Here is a 24,605-nt window from a genome sequence, read left to right on the forward strand (position 1 = left end):
TCGAGGAACATTTTGCCGGCTCGCCATTGGGCGGGTCTTTATCAGGGGGCGGTGCTTCATGAGGGGCGGAGTCTCTTAGGCTCTCTGAAGTTCCGGGAAGTTAGTTGCCGCAGGCTTCGAGAGAGGGAGCGACGCGTCTCCGATTCTCTCGCCTCAGTCGATGGGAACTAGCTTTTAGGAGATAGGAGGGTAGTCATTTGGGTCCACAATGTCTGGTGAGCCGGATTTGGTGCACACCAGGCAATCAAATGTGGAGCTCTTTGAGGCAAACGATGAAAGCGACAGGGGTTCGGTTCTCATCCCGGAGTGGATGATTCTAAAGGCCCATGCCCCGATCTCCGAGTCCTGGATCCATAAGATTATTAAACAGATCGTGGATTCACCTCTTCATTGGGTCACCCCCTTTGAGGTGGTTCCTGTTGCAGTACTGGCCGTCCAAAGATACCTGTTAGAGGATAGGCCATACTTTTCGGGGCACAAAGCACCCTTTTACTGCTATGACGTGACTATCTCTGATGGAGTGCTGAAGGAAAAGTGCTACCTGGATCCGGGCTTAAATCACCTGGTCTATAAAAATATCCTTAGAGTTGGCATAGAAATGGAAATTTCCAGGGTCTCTTTTATTTTCAATGAAAGAAAGCTAGACCAGGGCATACTGTGCATAGATAAGATCCAATGTGGAAAAGCTTTAGATATTATTTACCCAGAAATTCCATTTAGAAATGGAGTCCAGGGCGAGAGTGCAGAGCGACCACTGAGGGGCCGACAGAATCATTACTTGGCTCTCTGGAATAACGAAGATCCCTATGGCTGTATCTGGTTAAACACCAAGCCTTCTGAGGAATACAATTTCGATGGTAAATAAGGAGCAAAGAGGGGCGTGGTGGGGAAGTTAGGGGAGAGAGGGATGGTGGGGAAGTTAGGGGAGAGAGGGATGGTGGGGAAGTTAGGGGAGAGAGGGATGGTGGGGAAGTTAGGGGAGAGAGGGATGGTGGGGAAGTTAGGGGAGAGAGGGGCGTGGTGGGGAAGTTAGGGGAGAGAGGGATGGTGGGGAAGTTAGGGGAGAGAGGGGCGTGGTGGGGAAGCTAGGGGAGAGAGGGATGGTTGGGAAAAAGGGTTCTAGGGATCAGGGCGATCCTACAGCGTGAGGGTGTGGTAAAAGAAACAAAAGTGGTGTTTGGGGGAGGGAGGTGGAGGGGGGAGGGGGGAGGTGGAGGTGGAGAAGGGCAGGGAGGGACTCAGGCTGTTGGAAAAACTGTGTTTAGAACCTGAGTGTGGTGTATTGTGTGACTGCCTTTCACGTCACATCTGATCCCGGCACTCCATAGGGCCCCCGGAGTCCTGCCAGGAGTAATCCTGAGAGGAAGGCCAACATGAAACCCTAAAAACCGTCATGTGTGGCCCCCCACAAAAAACCCCAAAATGGTGGGAAGGGGTGGGCAGGGGTGTGTGTGTGTGTCTGTGTCTGTGTGTGTCTGTGTGTTTGTAGTATTTTCTGGACTGGTTGATTTGAAGTCAGCCTAAGTGTTGTACATGTTAGCAGTTTCGGTTATTCGGGGAAAAGGGTATTGTTAGGTCTTTGGAGAACTGCATGGATGTAAATGTCAATTTCTGCAAGTGTGATTTTGTTGGAAGTCTTGCAGTTTTCGTTTATATCTTATTATTTACTCTGGGCAATACTGATTTGGGAATTTCAGTAATTTTGTACAGAAGTGGGTGCCTAACCTGAAAATGGCACCTCACACTGAGAAACCACACTTAAAAAATAAGGGCCAGAAAGATAGTACAGCAGATGGGGTGCTTGCCCCCACGAAGTGGTGGGGTGGGAGAGAATAGACTGTAGAAAAATATGTTTTCGGGGCTCTACGTAATAGTACAGAGGGCCAGTGGTTCAGGTGATTGCCTTGTACTAGGCCGGAGAAAGTTTGATCCCCGGGACCCCGTATTCTCCAAAAACAGAAAAAAGAGAAAATAGTTTTCAATCAGAAGGGGCTATGATTTCAGTCACAAGCCGGGCGTGTTAGAGAAGTTCTATGATTGTTGAATTATAAATTACCCATTCACTAGTGTTCAAATTCGCCTTAAATTTAATGTGCTCGCTAGCTGTAGATTTGACTGCGGTGGAGTGTGTCTTAGTTTCAGTCTGAATCCTGTTCTGGACTGGTTGGAGAGTGTATTGTTTTGAAGTCAGGCTAAGTATCATAAATATTGACAGTTTGTTTTGGTTTATTTAGCCTTTGTTCAAGAAAGGGGTGTTTATGCTTTTTTAATTAATAAATTACATTAATAAAATGCTATTGTAAGCCTTTGAGCATGTTGGGAATGGAAATGTCACTTTCTAAAAGTGTGATTTTGTTGGAATTCTTGTTGTTTTATTGCTTACTGTGCACATTACTTATTTTAGAATTTAAGTAATTCTGTATCAGAAGTGAGTGATTAAGCTGAAAATTGCATCTCACCCTGAGAAACATGCTCTAAAAAGTTAGAGGCCAAAGAGATAGCACAGAGGGAGGGCTCTTGCTTTGCACGGTGCAGAGCTAGATTCTTACCCCAAAATCTATCTGATCCCCGTAGCCTGCCAGAAATGATTGCTCAGAGCAGAGACAGGAGTAAGTCCCTTCTGAGAACCACTGGGTATGGCCCCAAACCCAAATATTTTCTATTTGATGGAATGAAGACAAATGATTATAATATAGGCATGCATGTTGTGAAATGGGGAAGAAATAAAATGTAAAATCTAAAATACTGGAATGAGAAGGATGATAATTTTCTACACTTACTGCTTTTCCAGTTTGTTTGGGTTTTTTTACATTATAATGCTGGATTTCTCTCATGCTAATATGTGATAGGGTCAAACTTGAAACTGAAAGGATTCGTGCATCAAAAATGTGCAGGGAATGTATAGTACAACTGTAAAGGGGGAGGAAAATTACAAAAATTTGTAGCTAAGGATGATTTAAGTTAACAAGGTCCAAAACCCAAATAGTGTCCTGCTGAAAGTGGGTAAAGTCCCAAGCATGATGACCTCTCAGTATCTCTTGTATTCATAATGTCCCAAAGTAGAAAGAGAGATAGAAGAAAAGCACCTGCCAAAAAGGAAGGCTGTGGTGGGGTGGGGGAGTGTGGTGTGGGGTTGGGAGTTGGGGCTGGAGGTGGGAGGTATACTGGGGACATAGGTGGTAGGAAATGCACACTGGTGTGGGGATGGATCATAAGAACTTTGTAACTGTGTATCTCACAGTGATTAAATTTATAAATATAGTCATTTCAGGGATGAAAATAATAGATAACTGTCACATGTGTGGAAGCAGTGCATTCTGAGTTTTGATCATTTTTAATTTTATAATTGAATGTATAAATGAAAAATGGCTCTCTAGAAAATAATGGAAATAATTGCAAAGACATATTTTATTTTTATTATGAAAGCTACATATTCATTATCAAAACATTTTTATAAGGCAAAATGCCCATGTATTTAAAAATCCAAACTATACAGTGCCAGAGAGATAATGTAAGTGTTAAAACTTTTTTTTTTTTGCTTTGCACTACGCCTGTTGGATGTCCAGCACTACAAATGGGCCTCTGAGCACAGGTAGCAGTTATCACTGAGCATAGGGGGAGGAGTAAGCCTTGAGAATCACCAGGTGTGGCCCCAGCCTACTTCCTCAAACCCAAACGATTTATTTAAAATTATTTTTCAGTGCATTGTTAAAACCCAAGTATAGTGAGTATGCAAAAATATGTGTATTTGGTGTTCATTCAGGTTTGCTGTGTGTTTGAAATGTTTGAGAGTAGAATATCTAGGTGGTGTGAAAGACCTCTTTTTCACCTCCTAAGCCTCTAGCTTTTGTCACAAAACTTCAAAATTTCAGCAGTATTGTTTATTTCTGTTTTTTTACGTTGAATATACTTTATTTTTTATTTTTTTAAATTTTTTATTAATGAATCACTATGAGGTACAATTACAAACTTATGAACTTTCATGTTTGCATTTCTATCCCTCCACCAATGCCCATTCTCCTCAATCAATGTTCCCAGTATCCCTCCCACCACCCCCACCCAAACCCCACAACCCCACCCTGCCTCTGTGGCAGGGCATTCCCTTTTGTTCTCTCTCCTGTTGGATGTTGTAGTTTGCAATAGAGGTATTTATTGAGTGGCCATCATGTTTGGTCTATAGTCTACTTTTGGCACGCAGCTTTCAACCTGAGTGGGTCCTGCGCAGGGCTGGCTCTCTGAGGTTACTCAGGTGCTGGCTCTTGGAGGTTGCACAGGTGCTGGCTCTCGGAGGTTGCACAGGGTTGGCTCTCTGAGGTTACACAGGTGCTGGCTCTCGGAGGTTACACAGGGCTGGCTCTCTGAGGTTACACAGTGCTGGCTCTCCGAGGTTACTCAGGTGCTGGCTCTCTGAGGTTACACAGGTGCTGGCTCTCTGAGGTTACACAGGGTTGGCTCTCTGAGGTTACACAGTGCTGGCTCTCTGAGGTTACTCAGGTGCTGGCTCTCTGAGGTTACACAGGTGCTGGCTCTCTGAGGTTACTCAGGTGCTGGCTCTCTGAGATTACACAGGGCTGGCTCTATGAGGTTACACAGGGCTGGCTCTCGGAGGTTACACAGGTGCTGGCTCTCTGAGGTTGCGCAGGGCTGGCTCTCTGAGGTTACTCAGGTGCTGGCTCTCGGAGGTTTCACAGGTGCTGGCTCTCGGAGGTTGCAGAGGGTTGGCTCTCTGAGGTTACACAGGTGCTGGCTCTCGGAGGTTACACAGGGCTGGCTCTCTGAGGTTACACAGTGCTGGCTCTCTGAGGTTACTCAGGTGCTGGCTCTCTGAGGTTACACAGGTGCTGACTCTCTGAGGTTACACAGGGCTGGCTCTCTGAGGTTATTCAGGTGCTGGCTCTCGGAGGTTGCACAGGTGCTGGCTCTCGGAGGTTGCACAGGGTTGGCTCTGAGAGGTTACACAGGTGCTGGCTCTCGGAGGTTGCACAGGTGCTGGCTCTCTGAGGTTACTCTGGTGCTGGGTCTCTGAGGTTACACAGGGCTGGCTCTCTGAGAGAAAAGGTCGCTCGGATCTGTCCCAGTCCCGAATCCTGGAGCCGTGTTAGTTGCTGCTCAGTGTTGCCGGGGTTCCATCCGGAGAAGGTGTGCAGGCGGCACCTCCTCCCTCCGGCCCCCCGGTGTTGCTGGCCCCGATTCGGGTCCGGAGCATTGTCCGGGCCGCGTTGCTCACCAGAATGCCTGCCGCTTCTCTGTGGATTGTGGCATCAAGATGGCGCCGAGGGTGGGTCGAGGGCGTGACTTCCGGCGGCCGGGACCACTCAGAGTTTGGGCTGGCGCCGCCCCACTCCAGTGGCCCCCGCGGCTCGGATCTGTCCCAGTCCCGAATCCTGGAGCCGTGTTAGTTGCTGCTCAGTGTCGCCGGGGTTCCATCCGGAGAAGGTGTGCAGGCGGCACCTCCTCCCTCCGGCCCCCCGGTGTTGCTGGCCCCGATTCGGGTCCGGAGCATTGTCCGGGCCGCGTTGCTCACCAGAACGCCTGCCGCTTCTCTGTGGATTCTGGCATCAAGATCAGTATTGTTTATTTCCTTGGGAAAAAAGAGCTATATTGCATTGCACGATGTACTATTTTCTCTTAACTCTGTATCTTTTATGTGTATCTCAATTGATGTACTAGAATTTATGTAAACGTTTCCATATAAGGGGGTTAAATTAGACAGTTTCCCGGGGTGTTTTGTTGTTGTTTATTTTTACTTTAGTACTAATACTGCATGCCTTAGGATATACACACATTTTTCTTTTCACTGTGTTCAGGTATTTCTGTTAAATGGATAAATTTGGAGATGTAATATTATTGAGTTAAAGGGTATTTGAATGTTTTTAGTTCATGGTAGTTGACAACTTATCTTCTGAAAAAGTTGTACTAACTTATAGTCACACCAAGTTACTTTTAGTAGTTTATAGTACATTTTGCTGATGGGTAATTTTGTCTGTTACATGTTGCAAATTTTTTCACATTCTGTCCCTTTTCTCATGTTTAGCTGTATTTTTTACCTTTAAATCTTTGCTATTTATTTTTTTAAATTTTATTTCATTGAATCAACATGTGGAAAATTACAATGCTTTCAGGCTTAAGTCTTAGTCATACAATGCTGAAAAAAACATCCCTTCACCAGTGCCCATATCCCACCACCGAAGACAAAAAACAAACAAACAAAACAAACAAACAAACAAAAAAACCAGAGTACACCTCCCATCCCGCCCACCCCCGCACCCCCCCCCGGCTTGTAACAGATAAATTTCACTTTAATTTCTATTTACTTCGGTTACATTCAATATTTCAACACAAACCTCACCATTATTATTAGGAGCACCCACTAGAGTCAGACCTATTGTGAAGAGAAATGAGGTCTCGCGGATTTGTATTTCTGTACTTTAACAACTAAGTCCAGGTAGATTTCTTCCGATATTCGATCATTGCAAGCTTGTAAACCCCATCTGTGGTCGTCATAATATGGCGGTCCCCACGCCGTTCATCCCCGGGAAGGGACAGGGACAGAGATAGAAATACCTTTCCCCTCCCGGGCGGGCATGGGATTGCAGCTTAGTTCTCTGGCTGGAGACAATCTGCAAGGAGCAGTCCATGTTGTAGTTGGTTCAGCTGGGTCTGGATTCACGCGGGTGCAGCTGTGGAGGAGCCGCACAGGCGTGTGGCCCCCGGGGTCACATCTCGGCAGCAGTGGGAGGGGCCGGTGCCTCCCACCTTCCCAAGAGCACCCTCGTGCCCTTTTGCTGCAGTTTTTGTCGTAAAATCCCATCTGTGGTCATCATAATATGGCGGTCCACACGCCTTTCATCCCCGGGAAGGGACAGGCGAGAGAGAGAAATACCTTTCCCCTCCCGGGCGGGCATGGGGTCACAGCTTAGTTCTCTGGCTGGAAACAATCTGCAAGAGCAGTCCATGTTGTAGTTGGTTCAGCTGGGTCTGGATTCACGCGGGTGCAGCTTCGGAGGAGCCGCACATGCGTGCGGCCCCTGGGGGTCACATCTCGGCAGCAGTTAAAGCTTTGCTATTTAAAGCACAATGTGAAGAGTAAATAAATGTTTGTTGTATAAATACAAAAGCTACTATCATAATGCTAAAAGTAAGGATAAGGGCTAGAGACTTGGCTCAATGGTAGCTAGACTTGATCAACAGCAAAATAAAATAAAAAAAAAATAAGAAGTCAGATAGATATGACCTGGGGGGATATGGAGTGATAGTACAGTGGATAGGGCATTTGCCTTGCACATGGCCCACCCAGGATAGATCCTCCACATCCCATACAGTCCCCGCCAGACTTCCAGGAGTGAAGGAGTGATTGCGGAGCCAGGATTAAGTTCTGAGCACAGACACTGTGGCCTCAAAAACCAAACAAGCAAAACCAAAACAAAACATGTTTTGGTTTTAATTTTTACAATATTTAAAAAGCTTTTTTGTAGGATAAACATAGCCTCAGGTAGTTTAGGTTTATTGGGTTACTCCCGTTACAGTGCTCCCATTCCTCTTTGTTTATTTGTAGCTTCTTTCTTAGTGTTCCGTTGACTTGTAAACATTGTTTTTCTCTTCTCCTTTAGTCCTTTGCATAGTTTATTCAGAGCCATGTCCTTTTTGTATGGACACAGGAAGACTTAGCAAATGCTATGCTTTTGTAACCTTATGTCATTTGGCTCTACATGATATTTTCCTCCTGGGCATCTGTTCTCTGGACCTAAGCCTCAGCTGCCCTTACTTCCTACCACCCCCAAAAGCAGGGTCCCGATGAGGGACGAGACAGACCCAGGGCAAGTGGTGAGTTGTGTGCTACCCTGGCATCGAGATGGGCCTGGCCAAAGTGCCTAATGCTTAACTCTAAGTTAAGAGCTCAATCATGGACAAATGTTGTCATGATCCAAACAGTGATAACTAGATTTGGACCCTGCTAGGGTGAGGAGTGATTAATCTGGCCTGAGTGCTGTAGTCTGAGCCTGTGGCAAGATGTTGGCAGGAGAGCTGCCTTGCAAGCCTCAATCTATCTCTTGCTATGTCCATACAAAAATAACTAGTATTAAGATGTTAATGAGTGTTTGGACTAAGAAAAAGAAAAAACCCTTAGAGTCAGGAAGGGCTTTGAAATGCCCTGCCCTCAGGAAGGGCTTTCTTATGTTGATTTTGCTACCTGGCTCGGTGTAGCCTAGAGGGCAAGTGGGAGAGACAAGTAGGAGGGGAGACTAGAGAAGGAGAGATGATGGAGTAGATAGAGAGAGAGAGAGGAGAGAGAGAGAGAGGAGAGAGGAGAGAGGAGAGGGGAGAGGGGAGAGAGGAGAGGGGAGAGGGGAGAGAGAGAGAGAGAGAGAGAAAGAGAGAGGACGAAGCCAGGAGTATGGGAGATGAGAAAGATGGAAGATTGAATAAATGATAACTAATCATCAACCAGCTTGGTCCTCGTTCTTCCTTCGCCTGTCCTTGACCACCGGCCGTCCTGATCCTGTCCACAAACTGTGGTTCCAGAGCACGGAACGCGGGTGGTGAGACAGAGCCGCCCAGAGAGCCTGCGAGTGCACGCGCCCCTCGGCGAGCCTTATTTTTTTACACCTTTTTTCATCCTAGGGTTTTGAAAATTATATACCATATTTGTGCTAGGTGATGATTACTTCTAATATTCCAATAGTTATTTAAATTTATACCTTTAAGTCAATCCTTAGAATTATTCAGCATTTATGATAGCCCCTACCAATAAGACAAGATAATTAGGAACATCTATTGCTTCATTGGATTTTAAATTATATTTCAAATTTTTGTCACCATAAATTATTTGGATTTATAGATTTCACTGTTACCCTCTTTTAACATATATGTTTCAGCACACAGTAAGTTTGAAATATATTTTAGTTTGTATTATTATGGAGACTGTATATTATTAAATTTCACAGCTAATACATATGTTGATTGTGTTGGTAAGAAAAGTTTCTTTGGGCATGATCTGGATACCTTTGTAAACCATTTAAATACATCTTCAAATTATCATGACATATTATGTAAGACTCTCTCCTTTTTATTTATATACTAGATACCAAAATAATTTCCCTTTCTCACCTTGAAATGATCTGGAATACAAGAAAGAATTTTCCTGCTTTACTTGTGAGAATCATGCATAAATCAAAATTACGATACTATGGAAAACCTCATAACAAAACTCCTGAGCCATACCAGGTACAAATAGTGATAAAAATTATGTAAAATAAATTTTGACTGTAGTGCTGTATAACTTTCACATTTGACTTTGTATTTAAATAATTTTCATTTAAGTCATAATTATAAGCTTAATTTTTAAAAAATTTCTGTGCCAGGGGCCGGAGCGATAGCACAGCGGGTAGGGCGTTTGCCTTGCACGCGGCCGACCCTGGTTCGATCCCCGGCATCCCATATGGTCCCCCAAGTACTGCCAGGAGTAATTCCTGAGTGAAGAGCCAGGAGTCACCCCTGTGCATCGCTGGGTGTGACCCAAAAAGCAAAAAAAAAAAATTTCTGTGCCATATAATGCTAATTATAAATATTTTAAAGATTTTTTCTCCCAAATTTTAAATTAAACTGTCAACTTTAACACTATTAAGAATTCTTTTATATTTTTTATTAATCTACTCCTTATTATGAAAATTATTTTTTAAAATAATTTATTATAGAAGTTATACATACTCTTTTTAAGAAACTAAAAAGTTCAGGAAGATATATAAGGGAAATCATATCATCTTGAATCCTGTCACTCTAAGAGATCCTCAGAGTTAACACTTATTTCTCAAAGTTAATATTCTAATTTGTCTTATTTACTTTTTTCTGTATATCATGTGGCTACATGCCCAAATACTTTATATGTATATAGCCATGGTATGTATATATTACATATATAACTTATGTGTACACATATGTAATTTATTTCATATTACCGTGTGTGTTTTATATCACATCAAATTATCTTACAAAGTGTGAATCACACTGCACACAAAAGGTCATTTTACATTGTCTCATGTTTTTCTCTTCTGTCACTAAAATTCTTCATTTGTAACTTTCAGGTTATAGGTTCAGTCATATGATGCATACATTATTCCCTAAGTCTTGCTTCTGTAATCTTAAATTTTGAATGCCCTGTAGATAAAATAACAAATTTGTGTGTTCTTTTGCTGTTTTTAGGCCTTTTTGGAAGTTGCTGATAGCTCAGGCACTGCGACAGTGACTCTGTGGAGTACCCTTTGTCGTGAGTGGTATAAAAATTTGAATGTTGGTTTAGTTCTTTTACTTCAAGATTATTCCGTTAGAAAGAGATTTCCATTCAGGAAACAGCCACTCCCAGTGGATCCACAGATGAAAGTTATTTCTTCAATAGGTTAAGTATTCTGATAATTTTGTTATTTTATTAATACTTTTTGTATAAATAGTATTTTATGCACAAAGTACCATGTTGGGCACAGACCATTACAAAAATTACTGGAGCATCAAGCACCTATTGAGGTAGTACAGGGGTTAAGAACTTGCCTTGTTTGAAGCCAACACAAGTTTGGTCCCCATGAGCACTGCTAGGAGTGACCCCTTTGCTCAGGCCTAAGAATTTCTGAGTACTACACTTGTGGCTCAAAACTTTCCCTTAAAATGACTGAAGCTATTAGAGTCTAGTAAATCTTTAGATTCCTTTAGCTATAACATATTCAAGCAGTCACTTAAAGATACTTATTTAATTTCAGACTTAGTATTTTATATTAAAAAATCATCTGAGGTGTTTATTGTTGAATAATAATCTCCTGGTATTTATTTTTATTTTATCATATTTTATAACATTTTAATGACTTCAATGGGCTGGGGCGATAGCACAGCGGGTAGGGCATTTTGCCTTGCACTCGGCTGACCCAGGTTCGATTCCTCCGCCCCTCTCAAGAGCCCGGCAAGCTATGGAGAGTATTTTGCCCGCACAGCAGAGCCTGGCAAGCTCCCCATGGTGTATTCGATATGCCAAAAACATTAACAACAAATCTCACGATGGAGATATTACTGGTGTCTGCTTGAGCAAGTTGATGAGCAACGGGATGACAGTGATATAGTGAATGACTTCAATATAGTTTTCTTTTATTATAAGGTGATATTCAAACAGGATCTAACCAATTTTTAAATTTTAAATAATTTCAAATGTACATTAGAGTTGACAAGAATAGTACAAATAAATGCTCTTTACACATATTTGACAGTATTTTTCTTTTCCATCTTTTTCTCTCTGTTCTCTCTATCTTCCCTCCAGCTTTCAGTATATATTTAGTGTTTTCTTAACCATTTAAAAGTAACAGCATTGGGGCTAGAGAGATACTACAGCTGGCAGGGCGCTTGACTTGCATGCAACTGACCTGGTTTTGATCCCTGTAATCCCTGAGCACTACCAGGAGAAATTCCTGAGTGCAGAACCAGGAGTAACCCCTGAGCATTGCTGGGTGTAACCCCCCCCCAAAAATTGTAACACTATCAAATACATACCTATTTACCTCTGCCTCTTTTTACCTTTATCTTGTATTAGTTCTAATAACAAGAGTATTTTTATTGCATATCTCAGAACAGTCAACAAAATCAGTATTAATAAAATTTGCACAATACTATTCTTTAATTTAACTATAATGATCAATATTAAGTGTTGCTAATTACTCGATTTAAAAACTCTTTCTAAATTGTACTGATATTAAAATTTTTGATATTTTTATATTATTTGAATATCTTTGGAGCATTAAGATTAATGTGTTAAGTGATTGCTTTAATGCGTGGATATGACTTTTTGCATTTCCGTTTTTCAGAATTTTAAGTAGTATTACTCAATAAGGTGTAATGCTAGACCAATACTAGTTATGTATTTTTAGACATTTTTATATCTACTAAATTCTCTAATCAATTCATATTAATTATTTAGGAATGTTCGGATAATGTAGACTTTAATGTTACCTTACATATATATTTATTTAGGAAAACATCATGTAAGTCTTTATCAAAATCTAAAGCATTTATTAGACATAATTCACGTCTTTTGGGGTAAACAAGTCACTATATAGATAGTATATACAGGTAGTCCACTATTTTTAATTTTTTTGTTTCGGGGGCCACACTCGGCAGTAGTCAGGATTTACTACTCACAGGATCCTGGAGCCCGTGTGCTCCAGGATCACTCCTGGTGAACTTGGAACCACATGGGGTGCCACAGATCAAACTCAGGTCTGTTTCATGTAAGGCAAGTGCCCTACCCACTGTAGTATTGCTCCAGTCCTTATCTTTTCATTCTTAATTAGCATCAAGTAAATTGAACTGATAACGTTTGTATATTGCTACAATTATTTAAGAAAATACAATAAAAGTGGACAAGAGAGAGCTAAGTAACAGCATAAATTATTTCTACCAATGTATATGTCCTTTTCCACAACCGAGCAAGTTTAGATGACATAACTGCTTCACTGAGATAGTCTTTATCAGTAACAGGTCAAATAAGTGATTTTTTTCTAATGTTACATAACAAATCACTGTCATAGTGAAAACCAAAATCTATATTTCCTTGTATAAAACCTACTATTTTTTAAAAAAATATTTATTTTATTGAATCACCATGTGGAAAATTACAATGCTTTCAGGCTTAAGTCTTAGTCATACAATGCTGAAAAAACCATCCCTTCACCAGTGCCCATATCCCACCACTGAAGACAAAAAAAAAAAAAAAAAACAGTACACCTCCCATCCCACCCGCCCACCCCCGCACCGCCCCCCCCCCGGCTTGTAACTGATAAATTTCACTTTAATTTCTATTTACTTTGGTTACATTCAATATTTCAACACAAACCTCACCATTATTATTAGGAGCACCCCACTAGAGTCAGACCTGTTGTGAAGAGAAATGAGGTCTCGCGGATTTGTATTTCTGTACTTTAACAACTAAGTCCAGGTAGATTTCTTCCGATATTCGATCATTGCAAGCTTGTAAACCCCATCTGTGGTCGTCATAATATGGCGGTCCCCACGCCCTTCATCCCCGGGAAGGGACAGGCGAGAGAGAGAAATACCTTTCCCCTCCCGGGCAGGCATGGGGTCGAGGCTTAGTTCTCTGGCTGGAAACAATCTGCTAGGAGCAGTCCATGTTGTAGTTGGTTCAGCTGGGTCTGGATTCACACGGGTGCAGCTGTGGAGGAGCCGCACACGTGTGAGGTCCCCGGGGTCACATCTCGGCAGCAGTGGGAGGGGCCGGTGCCTCCCACCTTCCCAAGAGCACCCTCGCGCCCTTTTGCTGCAGTTTTTGTCATAAAATCCCGTCTGTGGTCGTCATAATATGGCGGCCCCCACGCCCTTCATCCCCGGGAAGGGACAGGCGAGAGAGAGAAATACCTTTCCCCTCCCGGGCGGGCATGGGGGTCGCAGCTTAGTTCTCTGGCTGGAAACAATCTGCAAGAGCAGTCCATGTTGTAGTTGGTTCAGCTGGGTCTGGATTCACGTGGGTGCAGCTGTGGAGGAGCCGCACATGCGTGCGGCCCCCGGGGTCACCTCTCGGCAGCCAAACCTACTATTTTTTCTACTACAGATTTTGTTTTCTGGTATAAAGGGGAAAATTAAATCACCATTGTACATGTCTGTAGGCAAATGTAGAAATGTGTCTGGCACTAATTTAAGGTTTTAAAGGTTAGAAGCAGTTGATGGGCTGAGCAATATTCAGTGGGTAGGACATTTGCCTTGCACTCAACTGACCTGGGTTCAATCTCTGGTGACCCCCATGGTTGCCCGAATACTGCAAGAAGTTATTCCTGATTACAGCGTCAGGAATAACCCCTGAGCATTGCCAGGTGTGGTCCAACAGCAACAACTATAACAAAAATAGGAAAGTAGGACTATAGACAGCATGTAATCAGTACAAACGTAGTATGGAAACTGAAACAAAGACAGTGTAACATTTGCATAGTGTTTATAGGACCTTAGTTAGGGAAACTTTCTAAGATCTGAAAGGGTATATACTTTCAAATAAATACAAAAAAGAATTGGGGGAAGGACTCTCAAATGTTCAAGACACCTGGGGGAATTCGCCTGCCAACCAGCCCACAGTTAAAGGTCCAAGTATGCAGTGCTGCTGGAGCCCTATGGTGCAAGATATTACTGGAATACTGGGTGGCCTGTAGGTGCTCAGCGATCCACCAGGGCTTCATTCAATGATGCTTGGGGAACTCTGTGGTGCTGGGATGAAACTCACTGTTGGCTGCATGCAAGACAGACACTTGAAACCCTATACTTTCTCTCCAGCCCCCTAAATTGTTATTTTTATTTCTTTGGGTGGTGGGAGAGAATACCTGGCTCTTCTCAGGCCCTAGGCTTAACACTGCTCAGGGGTCACTCCTGATAGGGCTTAGGGAACCATATGCATGCAGTCCTGCAGATTGATCAAACCCAGGTCAGCTATGTGCAAGAAAAAAATCTGTCACCAGCAGAACTTCCTCTCAGACCCTGAAAAATTATTATTTTAAAGGAAGTCTTGATGACAGTATGTTGAAAATATGATTTTTACTTATACTTTGTAGCTATTAGAATCAATTTCTATTTTCTCTCATGACTGATAAAAATAGGTCCTTTCCTCATCTTTATCAGAAGGAAGCAAGCTATTTCTATAAAGAAACAAATTAAACTTTAGACTATATAATCCATATAATCTATATCATAAGCTATTCTTTAGTAGAATGGAAGATAGAAGTAGAATGTAAGTCAGAGTTAAGTATATAAACTAGATAACTAAATATGGGGGAGATGGATCAAAGGTCTGGAACATATATTTTGCATGTGAGAGCCCTCTGTTTGATCCATGTGGTCTCAAAACAAACAAACAAAAGACAGTATGGTTGTGTTCATAGAAAAAGTTTTATTTGCAATATTAGGCAATCATCTGCAGGTCATAGTTTTCAGAGCCTACATGTATAAGTAGATCTCAATCCTGACTGATACTTCTATCCTGCACAGAGTTTTAAAGAATTACTGGTACCCCATTCTGACTTATTTACTCTGAGATAACATCTGCAATATTGATATACTTTATGACTCTTGGGGATAAGGAAATAGTTCAAAGGTTTGGGATATTTGCTTTGTAGGTATGCTGGAACCCCAGGTTTTAGTTCCAACATTGTATGGTTCCCTGAGCACCAATTTAGGAATAGCTCCTAAGCTCAACCAGATATGGCTCAAACATTATACATACATGGATGGATGGATAGATAGATAGATAGATAGATAGATAATAGATAGATAGATAGATAGATAGATAGATAGACAGACAGACAGACAGATGTGTATAAAAATTCTTAGGTAATTCTAACATGCAGCCAGGATTGAAAACTGCTGATTAATGAATTTTTTAATTTTTTTTTAATTTATATATTTTTAATTAGAGAATCACCGTGAGGGTACAGTTACAGATTTATACACTTTTGTGCTTATAATTCCCTCATACAAAGTTCGGGAACCCATCCCTTCACCAGTGCCCATTCTCCACCACCCGTGAACCCAGCGTCCCTCCCACCCTCCCCAATCCCATTTCCCCCCCACCCCACCCTGCCACTGTGGCAGGGCATTCCCTTCTGTTCTCTCTCTCTATTTAGCTTCTACGGCCCACAATAAAGGTGTTGAGTGGCCACTGTGCTCAGTCTCTAGCCCTCATTCAGCCCGCAACTCCCTTCCCCCGCATGGCCTTCGACTACATTATAGTTGGTGATCGCTTCTCTGAGTTGCCCTTTCCCCAGAACGTGAGGCCAGCCTCGAAGCCATGGAGTCAACCTCCTGGTACTTATTTCTACAGTTCTTGGGTGTTAGTCTCCCACTCTGTTATTCTGTATACCATAGATGAGTGCAATCTCTCTATATCTGTCTCTCTCTTTCTGACTCATTTCACTAAGCATGAAACTTTTCATGCCCATCCACTTAACTACAAAATTCTTGACCTCCTTTTTTCTAACAGCTGCATAGTATTCCATTGTATAGATGTACCAAAGTTTCCTCAAACAGTCATCCGTTCTGTGGCATTCGGGTTTTTTCCATATTCTGGCTATTGTAAACAGTGCTGCGATGAACATACATGTGCAGATGTCGTTTCGATTATACTTTTTTGCCTCTCTGGGATATATTCCCAGCAGTGGTATTGCTGGGTCAAATGGGAGTTCAATATCTAATTTTTTGAGAATCGTCCAAATTGTTTTCCAGAAGGGCTGAACCAGTCGGCATTCCCACCAGCAGTGAAGAAAGGTCCCTTTCTCCCCATATCCACTCCAACAGCGGTTGCTTTTGTTCTTTTGGATGTGTGCTATTCTCTGTGGTGTGAGGTGGTATCTCATGGTTGTTTTGATCTGCATCTCTCTGAAGATTAGTGATGTAGAGCACTTTTTCATGTGCCTTTTGGCCATTCGTATTTCTTCCTTGGTAAAGTTTCTGTTCATTTCTTCGCCCCATTTTTTGATGGGGTTGGATGTTTTCTTCTTGTGAAGTTCAACCAGTGCTTTATATACCATTGATATGAACCCCTTATCTGATGGGTATTGTGTAAATATCCTTTCCCATTCTGTAGATAGTCTTTGGGTTCTGGTCACTGTATCTTTTGCGGTGCAAAAGCTTTTTAGTTTAATGTAGTCCCATTTGTTGATCTCTGTTTTTACTAGATTGCTTAGTTCTGTGTCACCTTTGAAGATACCTTTATCTTCAATATCGTGGAGGGTTTTGCCGACCTTGTTTTCAATGTACCTTATGGTTTGTGGTCTAATGTTGAGGTCTTTAATCCATTTTGATCTGACTTTTGTGCATGGTGTCAGGTCAAGGTCTACGCCCATTTTTTTGCATGTGGTTGTCCAGTTGTGCCAGCACCATTTGTTAAAGAGGCTTTCCTTGCTCCACTTCACATCTCTTGCTCCCTTATCAAAGATTAGATGATCATACATTTGGGGTTGTGTGTAAGGGTATTCCACCCTGTTCCATTGGTCTACGGCTCTGCCTTTGTTCCAGTACCATGCTTTTTTAATTGTTACTGCTTTGTAGTAAAGATTGAGGTTGGGGAGGGTGATACCTCCCATCGTCTTTTTCCCAAGAATTGTTTTAGCTGTCCTTGGACGTCTGTTGTTCCATATGAATTTTAGGATTGCTTGATCCATTTCTTTGAAGAATGTCATGGGTATAATTATAGGGATCGCGTTGAATCTGTATAATGCTTTGGGGAGTATTGCCATTTTGACAACATTGATTCTCCCTATCCACGAGCAGGGTATATGATTCCATTTCCTCATGTCCTCTTTGATTTCATGGAGTAGGATTTTGTAGTTTTCTTTGTAGAGGTCTTTTACTTCCTTAGTTAAGCTGATTCCGAGGTACTTGATTTTCTGGGGCACGATTGTGAATGGGATTGCTTTTTTCATGTCCCTTTCCTCTGCCTCATTGTTTGCATATATGAAGGCCATGGATTTTTGGGTATTGATTTTGTAGTCTGCAACTTTACTGTATAAGTCTATTGTTTCTAAGAGTTTCTTAGTAGAGGCTTTAGGCTTCTCTAGATATAGTATCATGTCGTCTCCAAATAGTGAGAGTTTGATTTCTTCCTTTCCTATCTGGATGCCCTTAATCTCTTTTTCTTGTCTAATAGCTATCGCAAGTACTTCCAGTACTATATTGAAGAGGAGTGGTGAGAGTGGGCATCCTTGTCTTGTGCCTGATCTCAGAGGAAAGGCCCTTAGTTTTTCCCCGTTGAGGATAATGCTTGCCGTAGGCTTGTGATAGATTGCTTCGACTATCTTGAGGAAAGTTCCTCCAAACCCCATTTTGACGAGGGTTTTCATCATGAAAGGATGTTGGATCTTGTCAAATGCTTTCTCTGCATCTATTGATATGATCATATGGTTTTTATCTTTGCTTTTATTGATATGGTGGATTATGTTGATTGATTTCCGAATGTTAAACCATCCTTGCATCCCCGGGATGAATCCCACTTGGTCGTGATGTATGATCTTTTTGATGAGTTGTTGGATCCTATTTGCCAGTATTTTGTTGAGGATCTTCGCATCGGTGTTCATCAGGGAAATTGGTCTGTAATTTTCTTTCTTAGTGGTGTCTTTGTTTGCTTTTGGTATTAGGGAGATGTGTGCTTCATAGAAACTGTTTGGGAGATTTTCTGTTTTTTCAATTTCCTGGAAACGTTTGAGGAAAACAGGCAGCAGGTCTTCTTTAAATGTTTGGAAGAATTCGCCAGTGAAACCATCTGGGCCTGGGCTTTTGTTTTTGGGGAGGTTTTTGATCACAGTTTCAATTTCCTTAACATTGATGGGTCTATTCAGGTATTCCAAGTCTTCTTTGTTCAGTCTTGGGAGATTGTAAGAATCGAGGAATCCATCCATTTCTTTTAGGTTCTCCTGCTTTGTGGCATATAGACATTCGAAGTAGTCTCTAATGATCTTTTGAATCTCACTGGTTTCTGTTATTATGTCCCCCTTTTCATTTCTGATTCGATTTATTAGGGTTCTTTCTCTTTCTCTCTTTGTGAGTCTTGCTAGCGGTTTATCAATCTTGTTTATTTTCTCGAAGAACCAGCTCTTTGTTTCATTGATCTTTCGGATTGTCTTTTTGGTTTCCATGTCATTAATTTCTGCTCTAATTTTTATTATTTCTTTCCTTCGATCTGGTTTGGGTTCCCTTTTCTGGTATTTTTCTAAGGTCTTGAGTCGTGAAGTCAGGCTGTCTATGTGGGCCCTTTCTTCCTTCCTGAGGAATGCTTGGAGAGCTATAAATTTTCCCCTTAGCACGGCTTTAGCTGCGTCCCATAGGTTTTGGCAGCTCGTGTCTTCATTCTCATTTGTTTCTAAGTATCTTTTGATTTCTTCCTTGATTTCCTTCCTGACCCACTCATTGTTCAACATTGAGTTGTTTAATTTCCAGGTGTTTGATTTGATTTTCCGTATTTGTGAGGGTTAGCTTCTATCTTCAGCGCATCGTGGTCTGAAAAGATGGTTGATACAATTTCTATTTTTCAGATTCTATTGAGGTATGTTCTGGGGCCCAGTAAATGGTCTATTTTAGAAAATGATCCGTGTGCACTGGAAAAGAATGTGTATTCTTTCTTTTTGGGGTGTAAGGCCCTGTATAGGTCTATTAGGCCTCTCTCTTCAATTTCTTCTTTCAGAGTCAGTGTTTCCTTGTTGAGTTTTGTTCTTGTGGATCTATCTAGAGGCAATAAGGCCGTATTGAAGTCTCCGACTACAATTGTGTTGTTAGTGATGTCCTCTTTGAAGTCTGTTAGGAGTTGTTTTAAATATTTAACCGGTCGTTCGTTAGGAGCGTATACGTTTAAGAGTATGATTTCTTCCTGTTGTACATATCCCTTGATAAACAGAAAATGACCTTCGCTGTCCCTTTTGATCTTTTTAATCCTGAAATCTATGTTGTCGGATACCAGGATGGCCACTCCAGCTTTTTTAAGGGGGTTGTTTGCTTGCAGGATTGTTTTCCATCCTTTGACTTTGAGTCTATGTTTACTCTGTTTGTTCAGGTGTGTTTCTTGCAGGCAACAGAATGTTGGGTTTTATTTCCGGATCCATTTAGCCACTCTGTGTCTCTTGATAGGTGCATTTAGGCCATTGACATTGAGAGAGATTATTGTGATGGGGTTTTGTGTCATCTTTCTGTGGGGTTTGTTGTTCTTATGGGGCTCCTCCTTGTCTTACAGTAGCCCCTTTAGACCTTCTTTCAAGATTGGTTTTGAGTCTATGAAGTTCCTGAGCTGTTGTTTATCCGAGAAATAGTGTATCGTTCCTTCGAGTTTGAGTGAGAGTTTAGCCGGATAAAGTATTCTTGGTGAGGCATTCATTTCGTTGAGTTTTTTCACTATGTCCCACCATTGTCTTCGGGCTCGGAGGGTTTCTTCTGACAGATCGGCTGTAAATCTGAGGGGTGCTCCTTTGTATGTGATTTCCTTCCTTGACCTTGCTGCTTGCAGAATTGTGTCTCTATCCATGGTATCCGTCATTCTGACTATGATATGCCTTGGGGTCTTTTTATTCGGGTCTCTTTTTGCTGGTACTCTTCGGACTCCTTGTGTCTGGATGCCTGCCTTCTCCAGCTCTGGGAATTTCTTAGCAATGATGTCTTTGATTGTGTTTTTTTCATTGGGGTTACTTCCCTGTGGTTCTGGTACTCCAATGATTCTTATGTTGTTCCTCTTGAAGTCTTCTCCCAGGGCTCTGATTCGCTCTATAGCCATTTTGAGGTCTTTGGCCATGATTTGTTGTTGTCTATAAGCTTTCTGCAGCTCATCTTCCAGATCGCTGATTCTGTCTTCGGCTGTAGTCATTCTGCTGTTGAGGGCATCTAGTGAGATTTTTTTTTCATCTACCGATTCCTTTATTTGTGACACTTCCGTTCGAAGGTTTGAAATTTCTGCTCTCACTTCTTCCTGGATTTTCTTGGAAGACCGTTCCAGTGCTTCATTCATCTCCTCCCTTAATTTATTGGATGTCTGTTCCATATTTGCTTGGAGTAGGTCGAGTCTCCTCCAGATTTCCTCTCTGAATTGTTTATCTGAGAGGTCGTAGATGTGAGTAGCCCCTGTTGAGGTTTCTGGTATCTTTTCTTCCCCCTCTCTTCGCGGAGGGGATTTTCGCTGCTTCTTCATATTGTTATGGAAGTATAGAGTTGGAACTTTGTAGTTATTTATTCCTCTTCCTTCTTGTGGGAAGAAGGGGCTCTGATTGTGCTAAACTTCCCTTATTCACTGACAGCTTTTATAGTGTCAGCCTAAGCTAATGGCTGAAGGACGTGCGCAGTTACAAAGCCGGTTCGGGAGATGGGGTGCACAGGGAGGGCGGGGGGTGGCTTCAGAAACTGGGGGACGCAGACGGCCTGATTAATGAATTTTTAATTATCTGTCTTGTGCAGAGGGTAAGGCACTTGCCCTGCACGCAGCTGCCTCTGATTCAAACCCCCAGACCACATATGTCCCTTGAAAGGACATACCACCAGGAATGATTCCCTGATCGCAAAGCCAGGAGTAAGCCCTGAAAATCACTAAGAGTGGTTTGATCTCATCCTCCAAAGAAAAACTTGTGTGTCATGTTGGGGAGATAGGTTAACTGTTAAAGCACATGACACATGCATGAGTTCACACACATCTGACAATTATGCCCACCCCACAATGTCAAATGTAGTGCTGGCAGCCTTTGAGCTCTGCTGAGAATACTTCTTGTAGTTCCCAGTATTGCATGACCAATCAGACCTAAAGTAGACTTGTGTCCTCTGAACACTGTTGGATGTGGCCCCCATTTTTTAAATTACTTATCTCAAACTGATGATGATCTTTTGAAGGGAAAACACAGTTCTGTAAACCTTACTAGACACAGGAGATACAAAGAGAAGTAATATAAAATTTCACCCTTAAAAATGTTTTCTTTGGGCTGCAGCAATAGTACAGCCAGTAGGGCTCTTGCCTTGCATGTGGCCAACCCTAGTTTGATTCTCTGCACTACGTATAGTTCCCTGAGTCCATAAAGAATAATTCCTGAGCACAGAGCCAGGAGTAAGCATTTAGAACATTGCTTAGTGCAGCATAAAAATACAACAAAATAATAGATAGATAGAACAGTGGGAAGGTACTAGCCTTACATGTGGTCAACCTAAGTTTGTTCCCTGGCACTATACATGTACCAACCAGTATACAGTATACCAGTATACAGTAACCCCTTAGTGCAGAGCCAGGAGGAGGGTTTGGACATCATCAGGTGTGGCCCCCCAATTAAAACAGAAGTCTTTCGGGGGTGGCAGATGTTTAATATGCACAAACTAAGCTGAAAATAATGGCAATAAACTTAAAATATGATGAAGGAGAAATGAGAATAAACATGTTTGAGGGGAAAACGGCAAGAGAGTAAGAAACTTGGTTGCATGGAAGAAAGTAAGAGTGGGTGTTAGAAAAAAAATAGCAGGGTAGTTTAAGTATTCTGAGCAGGATAAATTAGACAAACTCATGAAAGTAAAGTAAATTTTCTAGATACCTGGCTGTTAACAGATAGGAGAAGCCATTAAGTACACTCATCTTGAATTAATACTTGCAACACAGCAAGTTCTTACAGAAGTATTTCTGGCAAAAACAGAAATAAAAAATCCAGGTAGTTCCATAACTATCAAATAAATTGAATCAGATGATTAAACTCTTACAGAAAGAAAATAGCATCAAGAAAATAAGAGGTACACATTATTTTATAGACAAATGCTGCCAAACATTCAGTAAATATATCGTTCCAAAGCTGTTTCAGAGAATAGACCAAGAGAGCATACTCTCTAATTCATTCTTTCCTTACCAATATAGTCTCGATAACTAAAATCAAACAAGACTGCTATGAAAGAAAAAAAACTATAGGTTTGCTCTGGCCATGAGACAATCTGAAGAGAATGTTAGCAAACTGAATTCACATATATGCAAAAAGTTTATCACAGTATGATGAAGTTGCGTTATTCTCTAGCAATGCAAAGTTTGTTTATACATCAAGTATCATTTATCAAGTGTTAATATCGAATCCCATATAGACACATTATGGAAGATAATATTCATCCTAGTAGGGGCACAAAAGGAATTTCTTAAATCTCTTTTGTCAATCCATTAACTTAAGTTTGTTAAGTCCACTCATAAATTTTGAAAAGAAAATAGCCAGTAGAAGGAATCTTCTTTAACCTGGTAAATGATGTTAATAAAATCTAAACAATGCAGCAGTCAGCTTTTAATGAAAAAAAATTAATTTTTTTTTATTGAAACACCTTGAGATACACAGTTACAGAGTTGTTCAGGATTGAGTTTCAGCCATACAATGTTCCAACCCCCTTTCCTTCAGTATACATTTCCCACAGATGTCCCTAGTTTTCCTCCAGCCACTCTGTCTCTGTGGCAGGGACTTCCCTTCTCTCTCTTTTTCTTTTTCTCTCTTTCTCTCTCCTTACTCACTTGCTCTCTCTTATTCCCTTTCTCCTCACTCACTTGCTCTCTCTTACTCTCTTTCTCCTCACTCGCTTGCTCTCTCTCTCACTCTCTTTTTGTCTCTTTCCTTTTGTACTTTATGGTTGGCAACATGGGTACAGCATGTTTATCCCTTTACATACTTAAAGCACTCAGTCCTTTTCCAGAGATATCATTTCCAGTTATCATTGTCATCGTGGACTTCTCTATTCTAATTGCCCTCCCACCACCACTGCTTATTACAAGCTTCCATCTAGTGAGCCAGTCCTTCTCGCCTTGTTTCTACTGTCCTTGGCTATTTGTCTCCTACTATGTGTATATTTTGTATATCCCACAAATGAGTGAAATCATTCTATGTCTGTCCCTCTCCTTCTGACTTGTTCATCGCTTAATGGAAATATTTTAAACAGTCATTTTAAAATAGGGAACATGAATGCCTCCTCCATGTTGTATTTTATATATTAAATATTGTATTTAATATTTTGTGACTGTTTTAGACACTGTGAGAGTATAAAATGCATTTTGAGCATAAGGATTTTAAAGAAAAGCTCAACATTCTCAACTATTCACAATCAAATTATTTTCTACAGCAAAAAAAACCAAGATAATAGAAAAGATTAAAATGTAATAAGGCTGGCACAGCTAGCTAGCTATAAAATCAACATGCAAGCATCAGCTAGTCTTGTGTACTTAAATAGCAGAATTAAATTTATAATTCCCAAAATGCAATATGTATCGCTAACAGTATCTATAATATATCCAGAAATTAATCTAATAAAATGTAAAAAATCTATTAGAAGAATCTTATAGTATAGTACTGTATTGAAAGACATTAAAACCCCTAGATGAAATATCTTGTCCCCAGATAGTTCATTCTCAATTTCATCAATGTGTTAAGTCTCGCATATGTGATTTATTGATTTATTACTGTTTCATTATAGTTTTTTTCCTGGATCTGACAAACTGGTTAGAAAATTTCTGAAGCACACAGTTATTAATAATAAGCAAGATACTTGTGATAAAAACCTAATAAAGTTCTGAAGAAGAAGCAAGGACTTGTCCTACAAATGTCAGTGTGGTTTTGGAGTTGAGACACTGAATGCCATGGTCATTAAAAACTTTAGAAATAGCAGTGCCTGTATAAGATAAATAAATATGACTTCTTATAAAGCTATAAGTACTTATGACTATGTAGTGCTGGCATAGTTATAGACAGATTGACTAGTAAGTCACAACACAGAATCAAGAAACAAATCTAGAGTCATAGCTGTAGTTCAGCTGGTAGAGTGCTTTCCTTGCATGTGGTCGACCTAGCTTTGATCTCTGGCACCAGAAACTGTCTCCTCAAGGTCTGCCAGGGTAATCCCTGAGCACTGGTGGGTGTTGATCCAAAAAAGAAAGAAAATACAGTAAGAGAGAAAGAGGGAGATAAAAAGAAAGAGAGAGAAGGAAGGAAGAGGATAGAAAGGAGAGGGAAGGAAGGGGATGGGAGGAAGGAGAAAGAGAACCCTAGATGTAGAAAAATTAAGTCTAATTAGAGGAAAGGGAAATGTGAAATACAATTACAATAATTTCTAGTTTATAT

The 24,605-nt window shown here is 41.2% G+C and overlaps 1 protein-coding gene across 1 annotated transcript in view; it reads left to right on the plus strand.

Annotated features, from left to right (window-relative positions):
• Positions 1–208: 208 nt before the first annotated feature.
• RADX (RPA1 related single stranded DNA binding protein, X-linked) overlaps positions 209–24,605 on the plus strand; it is an 82,495-nt gene continuing 58,098 nt past the window's right edge. Inside the window, exons 1-3 of the mRNA XM_055121134.1 lie at positions 209–857; positions 9,083–9,225; positions 10,201–10,393. Of these exons, the coding sequence (XP_054977109.1) occupies positions 209–857; positions 9,083–9,225; positions 10,201–10,393 (985 nt within the window). The remainder of the gene's footprint in view (positions 858–9,082; positions 9,226–10,200; positions 10,394–24,605) is intronic.

The sequence above is a fragment of the Sorex araneus genome, chromosome X (genome assembly GCF_027595985.1).
Source record: "Sorex araneus isolate mSorAra2 chromosome X, mSorAra2.pri, whole genome shotgun sequence".
Classification (NCBI taxonomy): domain Eukaryota; kingdom Metazoa; phylum Chordata; class Mammalia; order Eulipotyphla; family Soricidae; genus Sorex; species Sorex araneus.